This window comes from Seriola aureovittata, chromosome 8 (assembly GCF_021018895.1).
Source record: "Seriola aureovittata isolate HTS-2021-v1 ecotype China chromosome 8, ASM2101889v1, whole genome shotgun sequence".
Taxonomy (NCBI): domain Eukaryota; kingdom Metazoa; phylum Chordata; class Actinopteri; order Carangiformes; family Carangidae; genus Seriola; species Seriola aureovittata.
Genome location: NC_079371.1, coordinates 26,177,144 through 26,197,342, shown reverse-complemented (window position 1 = coordinate 26,197,342; position 20,199 = coordinate 26,177,144). Strand labels below are relative to the sequence as shown.

Sequence of the window (20,199 nt, the reverse complement as noted above, 5' to 3'; positions counted from 1 at the left end):
TATTTTGCAATCTTTGCACCAGTACAGATGTCACTTTCACCAAAAAAAAAAAACTACAGCGGAGAGCTATCAAAAGGGTTGATCGTAGTTTTAAGAAAGTTGCTCCCACTTGTATTACAGATACAAATTTCGCAGATGTGTACAGGGTATGGATGTAAATAATCAGAAACTTCAACTTCGACTTTAGTATTCCGGAGGAGATTTGGTTAGAACTGCAGGTATTAACACACAGACCACAGAAATACAATGTGTGTTATTATTACATTTTACGCATATAATTGTATGTACATACAAGTTTTTGTATTAACAATACCATTTCATGGTGCAGCAGGTAGCCTTTGTTCATTCAACATCCCTGATGTAACCATAGGCTGTAACCATAGGATGTAACACACTGAAACTCCTGCGCACCCCTCGTTACATCATGACCTTCACATGTCCACTACGTGTAGCTGCCCTATTCTCTGCCTAATCACAAAATCAAAAGAAATCAAATAAAATAGGACAAATCTGTCAAGTGTTTATATTAAAAACTGGTATTACATGAATTATATCATATTAGCAAGAAAACCTGCATGGTAAATTCGATAATATTTTTTTAAACTGTAAAACCTATTCAGGCAGTAAACAGACAGCCCGATTTGGGGTCCTTTAGCGTTGCATGGTGCAACATGTGTTGGATAATTCCAGAAGAAGCTTCGCAGTCCCTTTGCTGTTTAAGACAAGCGGTACCGCTGGACTTGAGCTCTACAGTTTTCTCCTGGACGTCTGACGACATTTGGACATTTAACATCTTTTAGCTTTTCTTTGCTCTTCACCAGTTCGGAGATTCTGTTTTGACATTAAACGCTGCGGACATTTTTATTAAATTTAATTACCGTTAGCCGAATTGTCAAAATGTTGAGTGTCGCCAGAAACGTTTCAAGGACTCTCCCGACAAGGACCTACACAAGAAATGTGTCCTCTCTGGTCAAGAAGGTTTGTTCAAACAAACTCATATTAACAATTGAAACACACGCCTAATATCGAATATAACGACAAATGACAAATCCGGGTTTGTGTCGAAGTCCGGCTAGCTTAGCATGCTAACAGTTAGCTTGAGGCCGGTTACGAAATCGTGTCTATCTATATCTATTTAATTGTCATTTACCTGACTTTTGAAACACATTTATTGAATTATGCTACGCAACATAATGTTACCACTCTATGTGAACGTCGTTGCTTTGCTTTGGTGGGAGTAATATGATGTGCTAGCGGCAAAGCTAACGTGTGTCATCTTCCATTTGACGGCTAATCTGTCACCCATTTGGCTTAAATACATACTGCACTTTGAGTTAATTTGAACTACATCCGTGTGCCATACGTTTACAAATGTAAGTTATGCTGACTTGCATATTTCATTGTGTGATGTGAGACAGTGCTTCATCTGTTCCAAGTCAGTGACCTTCAGTGATGTTTCCCCACCCCCAGCATGCTGCAACATTTCTCACATGTCCCAAAATTGTATTAATATACCCATGACCTGTGTATGGTCAGCAGTATTAGTTTTCCAGCTTCTTTACATTATTGGATGGCAACATTTCAGCACATATGATCTAATCAATCTAGTCCTTCAACATTTTACTGCCTCTAGATTCTAAAAGTTTACGACATACTAAGGTTGTGTGTGTTCTGTTACTTGAGTTTTCATTTCTATTCTTTGTAATCCACTTGGCCACTTTGATAACGGTCTTGGTAATATTTGGTAACAGTTGTGCGTCTGTTTTCTGATGCATTCGTAGGCATGCTGGAGTGGTTTCCAACCAGATGCCCTCAGAGCCCTATCCAGGAGAGACTATGCGTAAGTATTACCACAAAATCCCATCAAATCACTTTAAGTGTCCTGTTGAAAATTATTATTAGTAGCAGAGTGAAAAGAAGCAAGCTCACATAAGAGTAAACAGTGTTTATGATGATTGTGGGTTATTCCAAGACACATTCAGTAAAACATCCTGTGAAGATGAAGTAGATTCTAGTGACTGTTAGAACTGCCTTGTAAAACATGCATGACACATTTATAGTAAGTTTTTTTTTTTTGTGTGTGTGTGTTGTGTGTTGCAGGTCAGAAGCCGTCAAAGGAGCAGTCATTGGCATTGACCTGGGAACTACCAACTCATGTGTTGCTGTCATGGAGGGGAAACAGGCCAAGGTGAGGATGAGCAGACATGTCTCATGTCTGTTACACACAGTAGAGTATGTGGTCAGGTTTTGATTAAAGCCTTTCTTTTCTAGCTCAGCTGATCAGTGTGAGCATTTTTTCCTCGACAGTTCAACATGTCAAAAATTGAATGCTAAATGTAGACGATTACACACTGAGAAATCTAAGTTTCTCTTTAAATTGGATTATAATATACTTGATGATCCTGTTGCCATGTTACTGAAGTGTGGTGCAGAATAACTGTCAGATAGCTGTATATGTCATTGATAGCCAGATCCACACACACACACACACACACACACACTGAGTGTATATTGGTGCAAATGCATATTTCATTTTGACCAGCTACAGCCTGTGGTCACATTATAAAGGTCCAGGAAGTACTACAGCGGATGTTGGCTAAAGTACTGACGAACAAGTAGCATTTCAATGTGTTTTAGACTTAAAAGATTTCTGATAAACTAAATAAAAGTCTTATGACTTATTTAGACTGAATAGGTTGAAACTGACTAAAAATAACCTGTTTTCCTTCCAGCATTGAGTTTGTAAAAGCTGTTTCATCAGTCTTTAACTCTTTTGTTTTTTTCAGTCAACAGTACAGACCTCTAACTGTCAGGCACCTGATGCATTTAATGTCTGCAAATAACAGTTAGTGCCTGTAGGCGTTTAGTTTATACTTTCAATACTTACTGATTTCTTCAGTTTAAGATATATAGAAAGTTCATCCCATTTACTCACTGATACCAGTGTCAGATGTTTCTTTGACCAGAATTTTGCCTACTGGTATATACACCCCCTTGCCAATTTATTATGTACACCTATATAGTTTAATGCAGTCCAGTACATCAGATCTGCCACAAAGTCATCATCTAGGGAGATTATAAAGTCCAGTTTTTGTTGATACTGTCAGAATTATTAATGAAGTTGTTATAGGTTTGTGGTGGTGTAAAATGTTGTCCATTCAAATTCTGATATTATCTTTAATATTCTTATATAGGTCTAGTTGAGTGGAAAAAAGGATCTGTTTGTAAAACAAGGTGATTTAGTTATTCATTTAAAAGTATTATTTGCACTCTGCACCAAAATCAAGAAGAAGACATATTATGCAGATAAAGGACAGCATGGAGTGAACAGTGGTAGATGAATAGTGACGCTCCCAGTCTGATGAAGCAAACAAAGAGTTTTTCTTTGCCTCTCAGGTGCTGGAGAACGCAGAGGGAGCCAGGACCACTCCATCAGTCATCGCCTTCACAGCAGATGGGGAGCGTCTGGTGGGCATGCCCGCCAAACGCCAGGCAGTCACCAACCCTCAGAACACTCTGTACGCCACCAAGAGACTGATCGGACGTCGCTATGACGATGCCGAGGTCCAGAAAGACCTGTGAGTTCTTTAGGCTGGTTATTCTGCACCATTGCATCTAACAATTTCAGAAGTAACGTTTGACAATGTTTTACACTCACATGTTGAAGACCTTTCTCAATTTCTGTGTTAAGTTTTTTTTTTTTTTGTTTGTTTTGTGTGTTGTAGGTCAGAAGCCGTCAAGGGAGCTGTCATTGGCATTGACCTGGGAACTACCAACTCATGTGTTGCTGTCATGGAGGGGAAACAGGCCAAGGTGAGGATGAGCAGACATGTCTCATGTCTGTTACACACAGTAGAGTATGTGGTCAGGTTTTGATTAAAGCCTTTCTTTTCTAGCTCAGCTGATCAGTGTGAGCATTTTTTCCTCGACAGTTCAACATGTCAAAAATTGAATGCTAAATGTAGACGATTACACACTGAGAAATCTAAGTTTCTCTTTAAATTGGATTATAATATACTTGATGATCCTGTTGCCATGTTACTGAAGTGTGGTGCAGAATAACTGTCAGATAGCTGTATATGTCATTGATAGCCAGATCCACACACACACACACACACACACACACACACACACACAGAGTGTATATTGGTGCAAATGCATATTTCATTTTGACCAGCTACAGCCCGTGGTCACATTATAAAGGTCCAGGAAGTACTACAGCTGATGTTGGCTAAAGTACTGACTAACAAGTAGCATTTCAATGTGTTTTAGACTTAAAAGATTTCTGATAAACTAAATAAAAGTCTTATGACTTATTTAGACTGAATAGGTTGAAACTGACTAAAAATAACCTGTTTTCCTTCCAGCATTGAGTTTGTAAAAGCTGTTTCATCAGTCTTTAACTCTTTTGTTTTTTTCAGTCAACAGTACAGACCTCTAACTGTCAGGCACCTGATGCATTTAATGTCTGCAAATAACAGTTAGTGCCTGTAGGCGTTTAGTTTATACTTTCAATACTTACTGATTTCTTCAGTTTAAGATATATAGAAAGTTCATCCCATTTACTCACTGATACCAGTGTCAGATGTTTCTTTGACCAGAATTTTGCCTACTGGTAAATACACCCCCTTGCCAATTTATTAAGTACACCTATATAGTTTAATGCAGTCCAGTACATCAGATCTGCCACAAAGTCATCATCTAGGGAGATTATAAAGTCCAGTTTTTGTTGATACTGTCAGAATTATTAATGAAGTTGTTATAGGTTTGTGGTGGTGTAAAATGTTGTCCATTCAAATTCTGATATTATCTTTAATATTCTTATATAGGTCTAGTTGAGTGGAAAAAAGGATCTGTTTGTAAAACAAGGTGATTTAGTTATTCATTTAAAAGTATTATTTGCACTCTGCACCAAAATCAAGAAGAAGACATATTATGCAGATAAAGGACAGCATGGAGTGAACAGTGGTAGATGAATAGTGACGCTCCCAGTCTGATGAAGCAAACAAAGAGTTTTTCTTTGCCTCTCAGGTGCTGGAGAACGCAGAGGGAGCCAGGACCACTCCATCAGTCATCGCCTTCACAGCAGATGGGGAGCGTCTGGTGGGCATGCCCGCCAAACGCCAGGCAGTCACCAACCCTCAGAACACTCTGTACGCCACCAAGAGACTGATCGGACGTCGCTATGACGATGCCGAGGTCCAGAAAGACCTGTGAGTTCTTTAGGCTGGTTATTCTGCACCATTGCATCTAACAATTTCAGAAGTAACGTTTGACAATGTTTTACACTCACATGTTGAAGACCTTTCTCAATTTCTGTGTTAAGTTTTTTTTTTTTTAGTAGTGGATACAGTCAAATGAGGGGAAACACTTATTTACTCACCCAGAACAAATAGATTCACAGACTAAGGGAAAATTGTGGCGTCTTTTCATTAACAGGAAGAACGTACCATACAAGATTGTCCGTGCATCAAATGGTGATGCTTGGGTAGAGGCTCATGGGAAAATGTACTCCCCCAGCCAGGCTGGAGCTTTCGTCCTCATGAAGATGAAGGAGACTGCAGGTGAGACTGCAACCGCACTGAATAAATGTCACCATCGTTTCTTTGACGTTTACATCATCCACATGTGAGAATCAGTTGTGGTTATAATTTTGTGTTTGTGCTGCAGAGAACTTCATGGGAACCAAAGTGAAGAACGCTGTCGTCACTGTACCAGCCTACTTCAATGATTCTCAGAGACAGGTACACACACAGATGTTGGTCATTCTGCACTTAAGCGTCTTGTGGCTGAAATGAGTATTACAACAACAAACAAAATCCTGACAAACTAATTTTCACCTGTTTCCACTGATGAAGAAAAAAAAGGAAACATGGAAAAGGTTTCCTGGCAAATCACAACACAGCATACATTATCTCAAGGCACTTTACAGAGTTAGGTAAGATCTTATAATATTGTAGATACATGCTCAAACAGTTCCCACAATGAGGAGGCACTCAGAGTCTGCCTCGACTGGTTGGGATTGAAACATTTTAAGGAAACAAAAACATGTATTAATTAATTAATTAATTAATTAATTTTATAAACAGTGTTCTTTTTCCCTGTTTAGTTGCACTGATAATTCAAATGGATCTGTGTCCTATCAGCTAAAAAGAATTACATTTGAGTAACTTGAATCAGGCTGTATAGTGTGCACTTTCTGATTTTTCATACTTGATGTTCTAACAGGAAAAGACCCTCAGGATAAAAACTTTTCAGACAGTTACCTTCTTGTGTTGCTGGTGTTTGTCTGGAGAACATTTAATGTGGGTGTAAATCTGAATGGGATGTTTGTGGGTTATCTGCAGGTTTTGAAAAGTACTGAAATTAATTTCCTCAAAAAATCCCTCGAAGGCACTTGTCTTGAATTTCATCCACCCATTAGCTATACTACTTGTCCTTTTTTAGCGCTGCAGGGGGGCTGAATCAAATCCCAGCTGACATTGGGGCGAGGGGCAGGCTGTCAGGAGATGTTATGACTTTATTAGGAACCTTTGCACCTGCTTAAGACCTGTCTCATGAACATGACAGTGAGTTCAGTGAACTTTAGTGACCTCCCCAGTCTCCACACCTGGATGCAGTAGAGCACCTGTGGGATGAGGTAGAACAGGAGATTGACAGAATGAATGTGCAGCTGACAAATCTGCAGAAATGATGTGATGCAGTCATGTCAACATGGAGCAGTTTCCAACATCTTGTGGAAGGTGTTGGAAGAATTGAGGCTGTTCTTAGAGTGAGAAAAGGGAGGAACCTACTAAGTATTAGTGTGGTGTTGAGGTGCTCGTTGAGTGTATAAACTAAAAGTCAGACTGCTGGGACAGTGGCAAACACTGTCACCACTGCTACAGCTGTGACGTTAACTGGTTAATCCATCCATCCCTTTGCTGCGGCTCATGAGTCCAGGCTGAATTGATTTAAATAAGCATTCATATGAATGATTGTTATAAAAATCATACATCCATTATACCCTCATATTGTTGCTGGTATGATGGTGAAGCAGACATGAAATCAAGTTCTGTGCGTTTTTCGAAGTTCTGAAATAGAACTTGGTGAACTCTGCAGAACCCTGACACACATCTGATCAAACAGGTTTGTTTTGTCATTGATCAGTTGTCAAATGTATTTCTTTTGATTCTCAGGCCACCAAAGATGCTGGTCAGATCGCTGGTCTGAATGTCCTGCGTGTGATCAATGAGCCGACAGCCGCTGCTCTGGCCTACGGCCTGGACAAGACCCAGGACAAGATGTGAGTTGAGATGTAAAAACACTACCACTGCACCAGTTCTGACTGAAACACAGAAACAAACTGTTTTATCCTGAGCGGGCTGTGTTTTAAAAGTGACTCATGTCTGTTTTCAGTATTGCTGTGTATGATCTTGGTGGAGGTACGTTTGATATCTCAGTCCTGGAGATCCAGAAAGGAGTTTTTGAAGTGAAGTCCACCAACGGCGACACCTTCCTGGGAGGAGAGGACTTTGACCAGCACCTCCTCAAATACATCGTCAAGGAGTTCAAGAGAGAGGTACACAGTTTAAGTCTGCCTTCAGACGAGCCTCTGGCCTGTAGTTGAGTCTGCGACTCTTGAGTTTTTCATGTGTGTTGTTGTGCCTGTCGTTCCAGTCTGGTGTGGATCTGCTGAAAGACAACATGGCTCTTCAGAGAGTCCGAGAGGCTGCGGAGAAGGCCAAGTGTGAGCTGTCCTCTTCACTGCAGGTACAAACATGATACAGATGAGTTCAACACACAGGTCAATACATTATGATGCTAGTTGACAACAGATCAGGCTTTTTTTTTTTTTTTTATGTCTATGTCAAAATGTCTTCTGTGACAAAGACCGATTGTTTTTAAGTTTAACAGCTGCATTTACATTCGTTCTTCTGATCTGCGGTCACGTCTTGCACAAAAATTGAACTTAATGGCATCGGACATCACATGTTATCATAACATGTGAAAGTCTTCCATGATATTAAAAACAAAGAGGAAAAAAAAATCAACAGATAAAGGACGTAACCACCAGATTTAGATTGCAAAGTATAATTTGATTAGGTCATCAGCTGGCAGCCGTAATGCTCTGCAAGCAGCAGCGTCTGTGTGTGATGAGGTTGATCCAACTTTACAAAGTGAAGCGATGTGGTTCCTTGACATAAAACAAAACCAAAAAAAACCCCACAACTTTTCAAAAAGAAATCTCTTACAAGTGTGTGATTTTTATAAGTTTGGAAAATTTGTCTTTTTTTCTTGGATTATTACCACCGTTCCTGCAGTTGTCATTTTTATTTGTTATTACTTAAAGTGGTCGTAATACGCTGTCGTACTTTTAGAACGTAACAGTCACTAAAAGGTTTGTTGTCCATGATTGCAGTCCAGCTCTCAGTCAGCTGTCCAGGTGTGTCTGGTTCAGTGTTACAGTTCTGGTAGAAGAAGCTTCTGTGTGTTTGACTGCAGCAGCTTCTGTTTTAGAGCGTGCTGCTGTTGAACTGCCGCAAGGCTCGGCATAGAGTGGCCTGTCCTGGTTCTGACAGCAGGGCAGGCCGACCACAGGGTCAGACAAACTTCTGAAGTTTTTTTAATTCCAGTGCTACTTTTTTTTTTTTTTTTCTTCTTAGATTTTCCAAAAGAAGAAGGGATTGATTTATGTTTATAAAATAATGACATTAACACTTTGACCAAGGGACATTAAACCCACTGAAACCCAGGACGATGGTTATTTTTGTGTTCATGCATAATTAAGCATGAACACCATCATTGAGGGTCGAAATCTAATCACATTGTAATCCATCTGGATTTCTATTGATAGTCAGAACTCAGTGTATTGATCAGTCGTTCTGCATCATATCTGAGCTACATGAGTTAGAACAGCATCCTGTAGTCTAAACCTTAATTTGAGTGGCTGAAATGAGACGGCTGACAAGTCAATAATCTCAAGAAGACACCTACAGCAATGCTGAGTATTTGATATTGAATAAACCAAAAACAAAGAACGATTAATCCATGACTGTCAGGCATCTTCTTCCAGCTAATTTGATGTGGTGAAACTGAATGTGATCACATTGTGTTTGTTCTCTCTCCCAGACTGACATCAACCTGCCCTACCTGACCATGGACGCCTCTGGCCCCAAACATCTCAACATGAAGCTGACTCGCGCACAGTTTGAGGGCATCGTGGCCGACTTGATCCGCCGCACCGTGGCCCCCTGTCAGAAGGCCATGCAGGACGCAGAGGTGTCCAAGGGAGACATTGGAGAGGTGCTGCTGGTCGGAGGCATGAGCCGCATGCCCAAGGTACACAACACACACACACACTAACACACTTAACAATAACATATTAATGATAAAAATGTATGTAATGAGTTTTTTGTCTAGTTTATTGTATATTATGAGCCATTAAGTCAAACACAGCTACAGAACTGTGAAGGACAACACAAGAAATTCCAACACTTACTTCCATTGTGGTCTTTGGATCCGAGTCCAGAGATCGGTTTGCAGGGGGACATTAATCAACACAGCTAACAGCTAAAATGGGAGACATGGTAACAGGCACAACACATGTTAATTAGTCATGTTCATTTCCATTGAAGAGTCACTGTGGAGTGTGATATAATCCAGACACTGGTGTGAACAGTGTGACATCTGCTTTTGCCAAAATTAGTAATGTGGATTTTATTTTTTATTATTTCGGCAACACTGTGAGATGTTGAGCAACTTACATACACTTAAATTACTGGCTTATAATAATAATATATTAATTAGATGTCATTGCTATTTATGTACACCCTTTAAAACCCAGTTACAAAGTGCCTTAAAAGTCAAGATAAAATTGAGGATGAACAATTAACAGATTTAAAAACCATAGGGTTTTACAACATTGGGGAGGAGTTATGAGAGAGGTGCGACAATGAGGTTCAATAAAAATTAGATAAGATTCTAAGATAAGAAACGGGAAAATGACTTAATATAATAATCGATTTAAGAAGTTACAGGTAGATTCAGACTTCAAGCTCTGAAACAGCACACCTATGAAAATGTGTCTGTGATTTTAAAAGAGGCTGAAGAGGCTAAAATAAAGTTTTTGCCTTCAATCACAATAGGGTTGTATTTTGGTGACTTAAAGTACGACTACTGCATAAGAGAAACGTGTTTGTCTCTGTAGGTCCAGCAGACGGTTCAGGACCTGTTCGGCCGCGCTCCCAGCAAGTCTGTCAACCCTGATGAAGCTGTTGCCATAGGAGCAGCCATCCAGGGTGGCGTCCTGGCCGGTGACGTCACTGACGTGCTGCTGTTGGATGTGACCCCACTGTCTCTTGGTATTGAGACTCTGGGTGGAGTCTTCACCAAACTCATCAACAGGAACACCACAATTCCCACCAAGAAGAGCCAGGTACGTACACCATCACCGTCCCGCCGACGCCATCATGAAAAATTTAAACACCACATCACCTAAAGTACACGACTCCTCCGCTCCCATCCAGGTGTTCTCCACAGCAGCCGATGGACAGACTCAGGTGGAGATTAAGGTGTGTCAGGGTGAGAGAGAGATGGCGTCAGACAACAAGGTGCTGGGTCAGTTCACCCTGGTGGGGGTCCCCCCAGCCCCCCGCGGCGTCCCTCAGATCGAGGTCACCTTTGACATTGACGCCAACGGTATCGTCCACGTCTCCGCCAAGGACAAGGGCACAGGCCGCGAACAGCAGAGTGAGTGTCAGCCGTCAGTCTGAGATTACACTAAGACAGTGACCAAGTTCTTCTCTGTTTGATTGATGATTATTGTGCATTTTCAGTCACATGGTGGAAGATCTTTTCTTGATGTATTTTTTTCATATGACTGTTGAACACTTGTTTTAGCATTAGTGTTTGAAGTCCTCAGCAAGAAGGATTTAATTGTAAATGCTAATATTTATGGACTGTAACTGTATCTTTCAGTACTTTCTTATGAAATACTCAGAAAGCTTGTTGTTCAAATAAATTAACACTGAATATTTGGCTTGAATTAAAAGGTTCAGAGCTGCATTTAAAGCTTTAATTAGCAGATTAGCAACATGTCAGACTGCTGCTTGTTGTGTAAACATGCTCTCATGTTTCCTCTTCCTCAGTTGTGATCCAGTCTTCAGGAGGTCTCAGTAAAGACGACATCGAGAACATGATCAAGAATGCTGAGAAGTATGCAGAGGAGGACAGGAGGAGGAAGGTAAAGGCTACAAACTGGAACTGATGAGTCTTTGCATCTGAAGTTGATTCTGAATTTAGTGATACAAACCTGCTGTGTTTTTTAAAAGTGGTGCTAACTGCAGATTTGTTTGTTCAAGCTCTTGGTTCAGTTCTATTACAGTAAGCCTGTTTAATGTCATTAACTGACTGTTTCCTTGCTGTGTGTTATTGTGTGAAGGACCGTGTGGAGGCCGTCAACACAGCTGAAGGAATCATCCATGACACAGAATCTAAGATGGAGGAGTTCAAGGACCAGCTTCCTGCTGACGAGGTAAAACTAAATCCAGCACTGTCTGCAAGACCATTTGTCTGTACCAGTGTATACAGAATAAGACATAACAGGATTTTTTATGGGTATGACATGAAAGTGAGTCCTGCCCAGTTTAGATGAAACCACTCCCACTTCTTATTGATGAAAGCCTCATACAGACGTCGTTTCAGTTAAACTGGGAAGGATAAATAATGGTGTACTGCTCATGTCTTAACACATAACGCACCTTCATGCATTTATTCATGTTTCCTCTCCAATCCGTCCTCTCGCAGTGCACCAAGCTGAAGGAGGAGATCGAGAAGGTCAGAAATCTTCTGGCCAACAAGGACTCAGAAACAGGAGAGAACATCAAACAGGCAGCCACCAACCTGCAGCAGGCGTCACTCAAACTCTTCGAGATGGCCTACAAGAAGGTAGGAACAACGTTCAAACTGTCACAATGTCATGGCTGTTAGAAAGGATGCAGAAACAGATCTTATCCAGCCTGGCAGTATGGAAGTTTATGGAATGTTATGATTAACTTATTACACACACAACAATGAAATACTAACTGACAATGGTAGAGATAGAATAAAAGTTGGATAATCTCTAAAGAAATCTATTGATTCATGAAAGAAATAGTGAAATGATAATATAGGACACGATACAGTCGATAACCACAGGGTTATAAAATGTTTGTTTTTCCCTGGTAAGAGTGGGGAGGATTGGGATTTCCAAGAAAAGACCTGCTGTATTATAAACCCCCATAAAATATTTATTCATTATTTTTGTCATAAACATGTTCTTTATTACTATTCATATTTACAGCTCCAGCTGATGATGACTTTGTTTTAATATGTAGATTTTTATTTTATTGATTAATCCTTTGGTCGATAAAATGTCAGGATATAGTGAAAAATCTCATTTCCTGAAACCCAATAAGATGAGAAGTTTGATCAACACCGCTAACCTAAATCTTCTCAGTTTACTTCCTGATAAAACAAAGAAAAGCAGCAAATCCCCACAATGTACAGTCTGTAAAGAGGGAATGTGTGGCATTTATTTGAAAAATTACTTTTATTATTTATTTAAATAATTGCAGATTATTTTTTGCCAACAATCAATTTATGGTCTCAGTTGTTTGTTTACTTCTAAACCTGCTGTGCTCTGACTAAAAGAGACTCTAGACAGTAGAAATAATTTGTAATAAATTGGAATGTACCAGTTAAACACTGACTATATTTCAGTAATTTGGAAACACCTCCGGGACAAAAATAAATGATCAGGGTTACTGTCTGCTGACATCACTGACCTGTGAACTTCCTCCTTCCCTCCTGCAGATGGCAGCAGAGCGGGACGGCAGCGGCGGCGGCAGCAGCAGCAGCAGCTCGGGCTCTTCAGAGGGAGAGAAGAAGGAAGGCCAGCAGTAGAACCTTCGCACTTGGTTGTCTCGTGGTTTCCGTGACAACGGAGGACTGTTGGGCTCAGGGGTGGAGCGGGTGGGGAGGGTGTCAGTCTCGAATGACAAGCTGAATCTTAGTCATTCTCACCATGTTATATTATTCTGCTGTGTTTTGGCAGTACAAAACTCTAGTGAAAAGATCCATGTCAGTGTAAACTCTTCCTGTGATACACCATCTGTTTGTAATTTAATTGTCCTGTATGTTTATTTTTTTCAAAGCTGTTGATTTACATTCTGAGGTATTGAAAATAATAGTTTTTGTCAAAAGACATCATGTAGGTTTCATCTTTTGTTCATCATCACAGACAGTTTGTGTTTGTACCAGTAGAGTCGGATGAAAGCTCTGGTACAGCTCTGCGTTACAACAGGCATAATATAATATTGTACAGTGCTCTACAGCAGTTATAGCTATCTTGTTTTAATAGTGTGCTCACAACAACTCAGAGGCGGGAAGGTGCTGAGCAGAAACTTTTTATGTCAGAAACTTTCCACCTCTCAGGAGTCCTGGGTGCACTCTAAACTATTCACAAACATGCAGAACTGTGGTCATGAGGTGGTTTTCAGTTCATCACTTTTATTCCTGAAAGCTGTAAGAACGAATCTGCACCAATCTGAGAGGATGTTGATCCTGTTTGTTTCTTTTCCTCTGACATTTTAAATGGGCTTGTTCAGGCCAGGGGGCTGGGTGTGTGTGTGTGTGTCAGGCTATAGAAAAGTTTCAAACCAAACAATGGGGACAGAATAGAAATGTACAAGTATATATATTATATCTGTGTGTGTGTGAGGATAAGATCAAGTGTTTGTCTCACGTTTGCTATGAAAGAATGTAAGGCTTTTAGTTGTTTGCATCTTAAACGCAGCAGAGCTTTGACTCTGTAAACACACGTCTGACTTCAGTTGAGCTGTAAATGACTTTGTGGAATCCAGATGTTGCACAATAAAGGATGAGGCCTTAGTTTACCTCCCATCTCAGACAGACGACGAGAGGAAGAATTGATGGAAACTAGCAGAGGATGTAAGAAACATGAGCCCAGCTGTGTCATTCCCCTCCAGAAGGAAGTTTTGTTGCTGCCATAAACTGCTCTATGTAATTTGATTGTTGCTGCTGTACCTGCCGTATAGTGATCCAAGGAGCTCTACATACAGTGGGGACCACTCAGACCTTTAGGACCTCCACTGTATGAAGGTGGACAGGAAGCAGTGTGTCGACTTGAAAGACGGGGAGTTGTTATTTTGGGGATGTGATTATATTATTGAAGAGAAAAATTTGAGGGTCAATAACTGTTATTGTTTTTTTTTTTTTTCTAATAAAAATCTGAAATGTGACAGTGTGATTTGCTGTTAGTGCATTCATGTTTCCACTAATCACAACCCCTGCTCAGGGGGGAAGGAAAACGGAGTAAACAAAGTTGGATCAAGTTTATTAAGTAAATGAATTAAAAAGAACAGTCTGGTGTGAGACTCCCACAGTCTACTGGCTGAGAGGCAGTGAGGAAGAGGAGGAGGAGGAGGAAGGCCTTCTGTAGATTGATCAGGTTCCACTGGTTTTATAGGACTTAATTGATTGGGAGCTTCCTGAAACAAATAACAAAAAAAGCATCAACACAACAGAGGTGATACCTAACATTTATTGAAGTAATGTGACACACAGCTCTGTTGCCCGTATCCATAGTTGCTATCTGGAATATTATGCATATAGATAATGACCCAATGTGCACATTAACCACATTTATATCAACTATAAAAAGGTTTTGGTAAGTTTGAAAGAGAATGAATGACACTAAAGAAAAGACACTATAAGATAATATCAAAGTTTTAAGTTTGTCTTAACTTTTTATGGCAATATCTCAACTTAAGGTCGGCATCTGTGTTTGTTTTAAAAAACAAACCGTGAATACAAACGTGCTCAGCTAATATAACATTTTATAGAACCACCACAGATGGTTGTCAGTGAAAACTTTGTTGTCCTCATTTAAGATAGTTATGATTAATATCCCAAATAACACGAGGTAATTACAGGGACATGTTTTACATAAGAAAGTAGCATATACACTGAACAAAACTATAAATGCAACACTGTTTACTCCCATTTTTTCATGAGTTGAAATAAAAGATCTAAAACTGTCTCGCATCTTTCTCTTAAATTTTGTACAATAATGTTTTTAAATCTGAGCACTTGTCTTTTGCCGTCGTCACCCCTCCACCTGACAGGTGTGTCATATCAAGATGTTGATTTCACAGCATGATTACTGCACAGGTGTGCTTTGAGCTGGTCACAATAAAAAAGGCCACTTTAAAATCATCATTCATCACACAATACAATGCCACAGATGTTGTATGATTTGATGGAGCAGTTGGCATGTTGTACATCCACCAGAGCTGTTACCTGTCAAATGAATTGTCATTTCAGCACCATAACGAGTCTCCAATGTCATTTCTGAGAATTTGGCGGTACATCCAGCTGGCCTCACAACCACAGACCACATGTAACCATTCATCCGCTGCCATTGTCCCATGTAGCAGCATGATGACGCACGGCCCCATGTTGCAAGGACCTGCACACAGTTCCTTTAGCTTAAGCATAGCTGTGTGTAGAATGCATTGTACATTGTGATCAGGTTCAGCTGTTGATGAGGAGCAGTCAAACAATCAACAACCTGATCAACTCTGTACAGAGGATGTGTGTTGCACTGCATGAGTCACATGGTGGCCACGCAATTAAAACTACACATTTTAAAGCAGCCTTTTTATTGTGACGAGCTCAAGGCACACCTGTCAAATGATCACGCTGTGTAATCAGCATCTTGATATGACACACCTGTCAGGTGACGGAGTATCTCGAAAAGAGGAGAAACTCTCACTGACACAGAACATTTGAGAGAAAGAAGCTTTTGTGTGGTGAGAAAAATTGTATAATTTCAGCTCATGAAAAATGGGAGTAAAAACCAAAGTGTTGCGTTTATATTTTTGTTCAGTGTATAAGGTTGTATATGAACGATGGGTAGTGTTAATCAGGGGAAGGTATGTGATAACTGTTATCCGCTTTTGGCTGAATCAATGCTTCAGGGAGTGGATTTGGGTCGACATCAATTTAATCCTTACTGTACAACATTTAGAAATCACTGCATTCTGCACGGTACAATGATAATAGAAGCTTTATATTTCTATTTCCATATTCTATTTCATGCCATGCTTGAATATCACACTGAGGCTCCTTATTACAAACATGCACATTTTTAGACTCATGGGTCAAAGTTGAGGCCATTTTCTTTAATACAAACTGTTCCCGGTCTCTTATCACCTGTGCAACCTTTGTCTACCTTGTTTTTGTCTCTAACGTTAGTGGAGTCTTTTTAAACTGCAGAAATCTGCTGCAGTGCATCTGTTTTTGAATCATGTCGTCCTCCGCTGTTTCTGTGATATTCTGTTTTCGCAGAGTAATGCAGTTACTGTCCCGTCGGGTGGCTCAGGTGCTTCAAGTCGGCTGTTGCACAACAGGTTGAGCAAGGTGGTTTTTCACATGAAAATAAAGGAATTTCTATAAACGAAAACTTTTATTAGCTATAATCATTGAGGGTATATTATTGTATGCGTATATTCAAGAGCTTTCAATCACATCTCAGAGCAGTGAAGTTTGCATTGCAGTGAATCCTCTGGCAGAGTACAGCAGATTGTACTTGATACTGACCCAGATCCTTGGACTGGGTTTCACGAGCTTGCAGAAAGAGATATAAAGAAAGGAGAAAAAGGTACAGTGGAGTCTCCATTAAAGGGCTTTTATTTTGAAGACTGTGATTAACCTGCTGCTAAATCATTTTTTTTCCTGCTGCTCTGACAGTGAGTAGCTCTGCATATGCTCCATCTGTAAATGTTCTCCTGAGTGACAGCACAGTTTAAAATCACTGCAGTAGGAAATGTGATGGTGTAGCCACTGCCAGGACGTGTCATCCTTTACTGCAGCTGCTCCCACACAGAGAGGCAGACAGGAAGGTGGATCATGAGGACAGGCACAAGTTTACTTCACCTCAGATCTCCTTCACACATCCCGCTGAACACGGCTGTCAGAGCCACAGGATTCTGTGTAACCTGTGGTGGGGTGGTGGTGGTGGTGGTGGGGTGGTGGTGGTGGTGGTGGGGGGGGGGGGGGGGGGCGTCGCCTGCCAGCACAAAGGCTTATGATGTGCCATCACACAGCTAATGAGTGATACTCTGCTTAGACAGAGGCTTACCAGCCGCCCTGCCTCCGCAGCACAAAAACAACTCACACATCACAACTAACACACACACAAGGCTCAGACACCGCCGCCTCCCCCTTTCCTCGCCACGACGAGGGAGATAAAAGCTGCTCAGTGTCTGACTTGAATGAACTCAGCGGTATAAAGGACTGGCTTTAAACTCCACCCTGCTTCTTTGGAAGAGATCACAGTCCAAAAAGGTTGGAAACCACTGCTTTAATATTTAACAATGAATTCTGTTTTCTAAGCTGAGCATATGTTTTTAATGTAAAATCATACAGAAATGTAATATATAATATATATGTCCCTATATCAACAGTGATGTTGCCATGTATGTGTATGTCTGTACCTATAAGGTGATTAAAATATTATTATCGCATATATACATTCTCTGGATATTTGAAGATATAAATACAAATATGTTTGTTTATTTATATGGTAAGTTGCGACCATATATGTTAATAAATATATATATATACATATATATATATATATATATATATATATATTTATTTATTAACATATATGGTATATATATATATATATATATATATATATAATTTATATATTCCAGTTAATTAAAACAACGGTTGGTTGGTTGGTTGGTTGTAACAGTATCACTATCACCACCCATGCACAAATGTAATATATGTACATATATTGAATTTCCATATATTGCATATATTTACATATAAAATAAAAGCACATATGCAAAGGTTTTATACGGAATCTGTTGGAAATTGTAAAAATTTCATATTGACATTTATGTCCAGCCCATATAAATATGTATCTTTATGTATGTATGCTTATATTGCAGACATGTTATGTAAATATATATCCATTCCAAACCCTGTCACTAAATGTTGATATTATAAACAGTAAGGTCCAAAAGTCTGAGAAGATAGACATGTTTAGAATTAATGAGCAATTAATAAGAAAAACATATACAAACATATAGATTTTTTAATGTATATTATTTTAATAAACATGCATATATGAATTCAATTTATTAACATATATGGTCACAGCATCTTTTACCATGCATGTAAAAATTCATCATATAGATATTTTTGATAGACAGTATATACATATTGTATTATGAGTATTTTTTTATATGTTATAAACTTATATACTGAAATATATCCAGAGGACGTATATATATATGTGATAATGATATAGGTGGCTATATCATTATCAAATGATAGAGCTGTGTGAAGAGGTATCACAGCCAAAACACTGAAAGCACCCGGCCTGCGGCGACCTGATAGCTGAATGGTTAGGGTGCAAACCACTTGGACTCATATTCCCTGAGCAGTGAGTTTGCTGCATGTCATTCCTCTGCTCTCTCTCCCTGAATTTCCTCTCTGTCTCTACTGGTCCTATTAAATAAAGGCATAAAATGGCCAAAAACAACATTAAAAAAGAAATGACTTTTGATTAGTCCTGACACTTTGTTAGGAGTTAGAATTATGTAACTTGTATTAGATTAGAGAGCAGTCTCTTAGGTAATTACAGTCATTCTTAATGTGCTTTAAAAGTCAGTGGTGGGTTCTTTTTGTTCTTGGTGCAGCACAGGAAGATAGTGAAGTGTTGACAGAATTTGTGGTGTGGTTTTACAACTCACCCCGGATGGAACTCCTTGTATTTTACATGACTTAATGAAGTCTGTGATATAGTTGTAGAAGTTGGAAACATTGCTATTTATAGTTAATGTGTTAGTTAATGTGTAGTCTCATCAGTTTCTCATTCATTTTAAACATGTCTATCTTCTATCTTCTTTGACTTTTGGATACTATTGTGTATAATATCAACATATAGTGACAGGCTTTGGAGTGGATTTATATTTATGTAACATATCTCTACTATATAAGCATAGGCCTATATAAACATACATATTTGTATGGGGAAGACATATATGTCAATATATGAAATTGATCTTATTTCTAATAGGTTTTACATCTGTGTTTTTACTTTATATATGTAAGTCATATGGAAATTCAATATATTACATTTGCGTACAGGCTGAATCTTAATTATCTGAATTATAGCAGCATCATTTAAAAGTTGCATGAAATGGAAATACTCAAGTAAAGAGTATTTTTGTGCAGGACTGGTGTAAATATACAACTACCACATATTAACATTCAAAAGTGGCACAAAAAGCTGCTGTCAATGGGTTCGGTTGTTCACATGTAAAGCAACGTGTGCAGAATTAAAAAGAGAGCTTCAGAGAGAGAGAAGCTCAAACCCTGTTTACTGTCTCACCTCCACACACCAGGGCAGTGACTGTGTGAAAAGGGCACGCTTGTCAGATTGTCAGTTTCAGAGCCTTACAAAAAAACTGTTGGATGTAAGGCTAATAAAAGCAATGTCAAAAACCACAGTGCAATCTCCTCTCCAGCAGGGGTTTGCTACTTGACAAGATGTCTGCCCTTGTTTCCTCAGCCAGGTAGAGTCCTGACAGATGCTGAGCTAGCTGGTGGGCTGGCACCGCCACTCTCACCACCTAGCAGTGGTTGTCCAAAGCCAACCGGCAACTCTAAAGCTCTTTAATTAGTCCTCTAACCTCATGGTGACGCCAAGACTCCAGGAAATCAGTGCTCCCAAAATGCTGTCAAGAAATATTTTCAGCGTATAACTTGCCATTAAGAGCGCCCTGACCACCTGCATCTCCTTCTGGTTTGTGAACTGCAAGGTCTCTGAATGTAAGACCTTACAACTGACAAGGCCCCAGCAACAGCCTCTTCATGCTGGCACCAGGAGGTACCGGAGCATCAGGGCCTCCTGTACCAGGCTCTGCTGCAGCTTCTTCCCTAAAGCAGTGAGGATCTCCCCCATCAGCTGCCACGAACACCCAGCAGGACCACTCAGCCCACCCACCCCCCACCCCCCCCCACCCCCACACACACACACACACACACACACACACAGCCGGTATCATCTGTCTGCGTCCTCTACACACATCCACTAATGACTGCACATCACTTTGACCCTCTGTACCTTACAAT

The 20,199-nt window shown here is 39.9% G+C and overlaps 1 protein-coding gene across 2 annotated transcripts; it reads left to right on the top strand.

Moving 5' to 3' along the window:
• Positions 1-680: 680 nt before the first annotated feature.
• On the top strand, positions 681-14,290 carry hspa9 (heat shock protein 9). 2 transcript variants are annotated; one of them, XM_056382719.1, is made up of 16 exons: positions 681-978; positions 1,782-1,840; positions 3,726-3,813; positions 5,032-5,213; positions 5,440-5,564; positions 5,671-5,744; positions 7,179-7,285; positions 7,399-7,561; positions 7,660-7,752; positions 9,112-9,321; positions 10,190-10,417; positions 10,509-10,731; positions 11,130-11,224; positions 11,423-11,515; positions 11,788-11,928; positions 12,835-14,290. In XM_056382719.1, the coding sequence occupies exons 1-16, from the start codon at positions 898-900 to the stop codon at positions 12,922-12,924; spliced, it is 2,052 nt and encodes a 683-aa protein (XP_056238694.1). In that variant the 5' UTR covers positions 681-897; the 3' UTR covers positions 12,925-14,290. The 2 variants fall into 2 exon arrangements, with proteins under 2 accessions (XP_056238694.1, XP_056238695.1); XM_056382720.1 differs by lacking the exons at positions 3,726-3,813; positions 5,032-5,213 and adding exons at positions 2,101-2,188; positions 3,397-3,578.
• Positions 14,291-20,199: the final 5,909 nt, after the last annotated feature.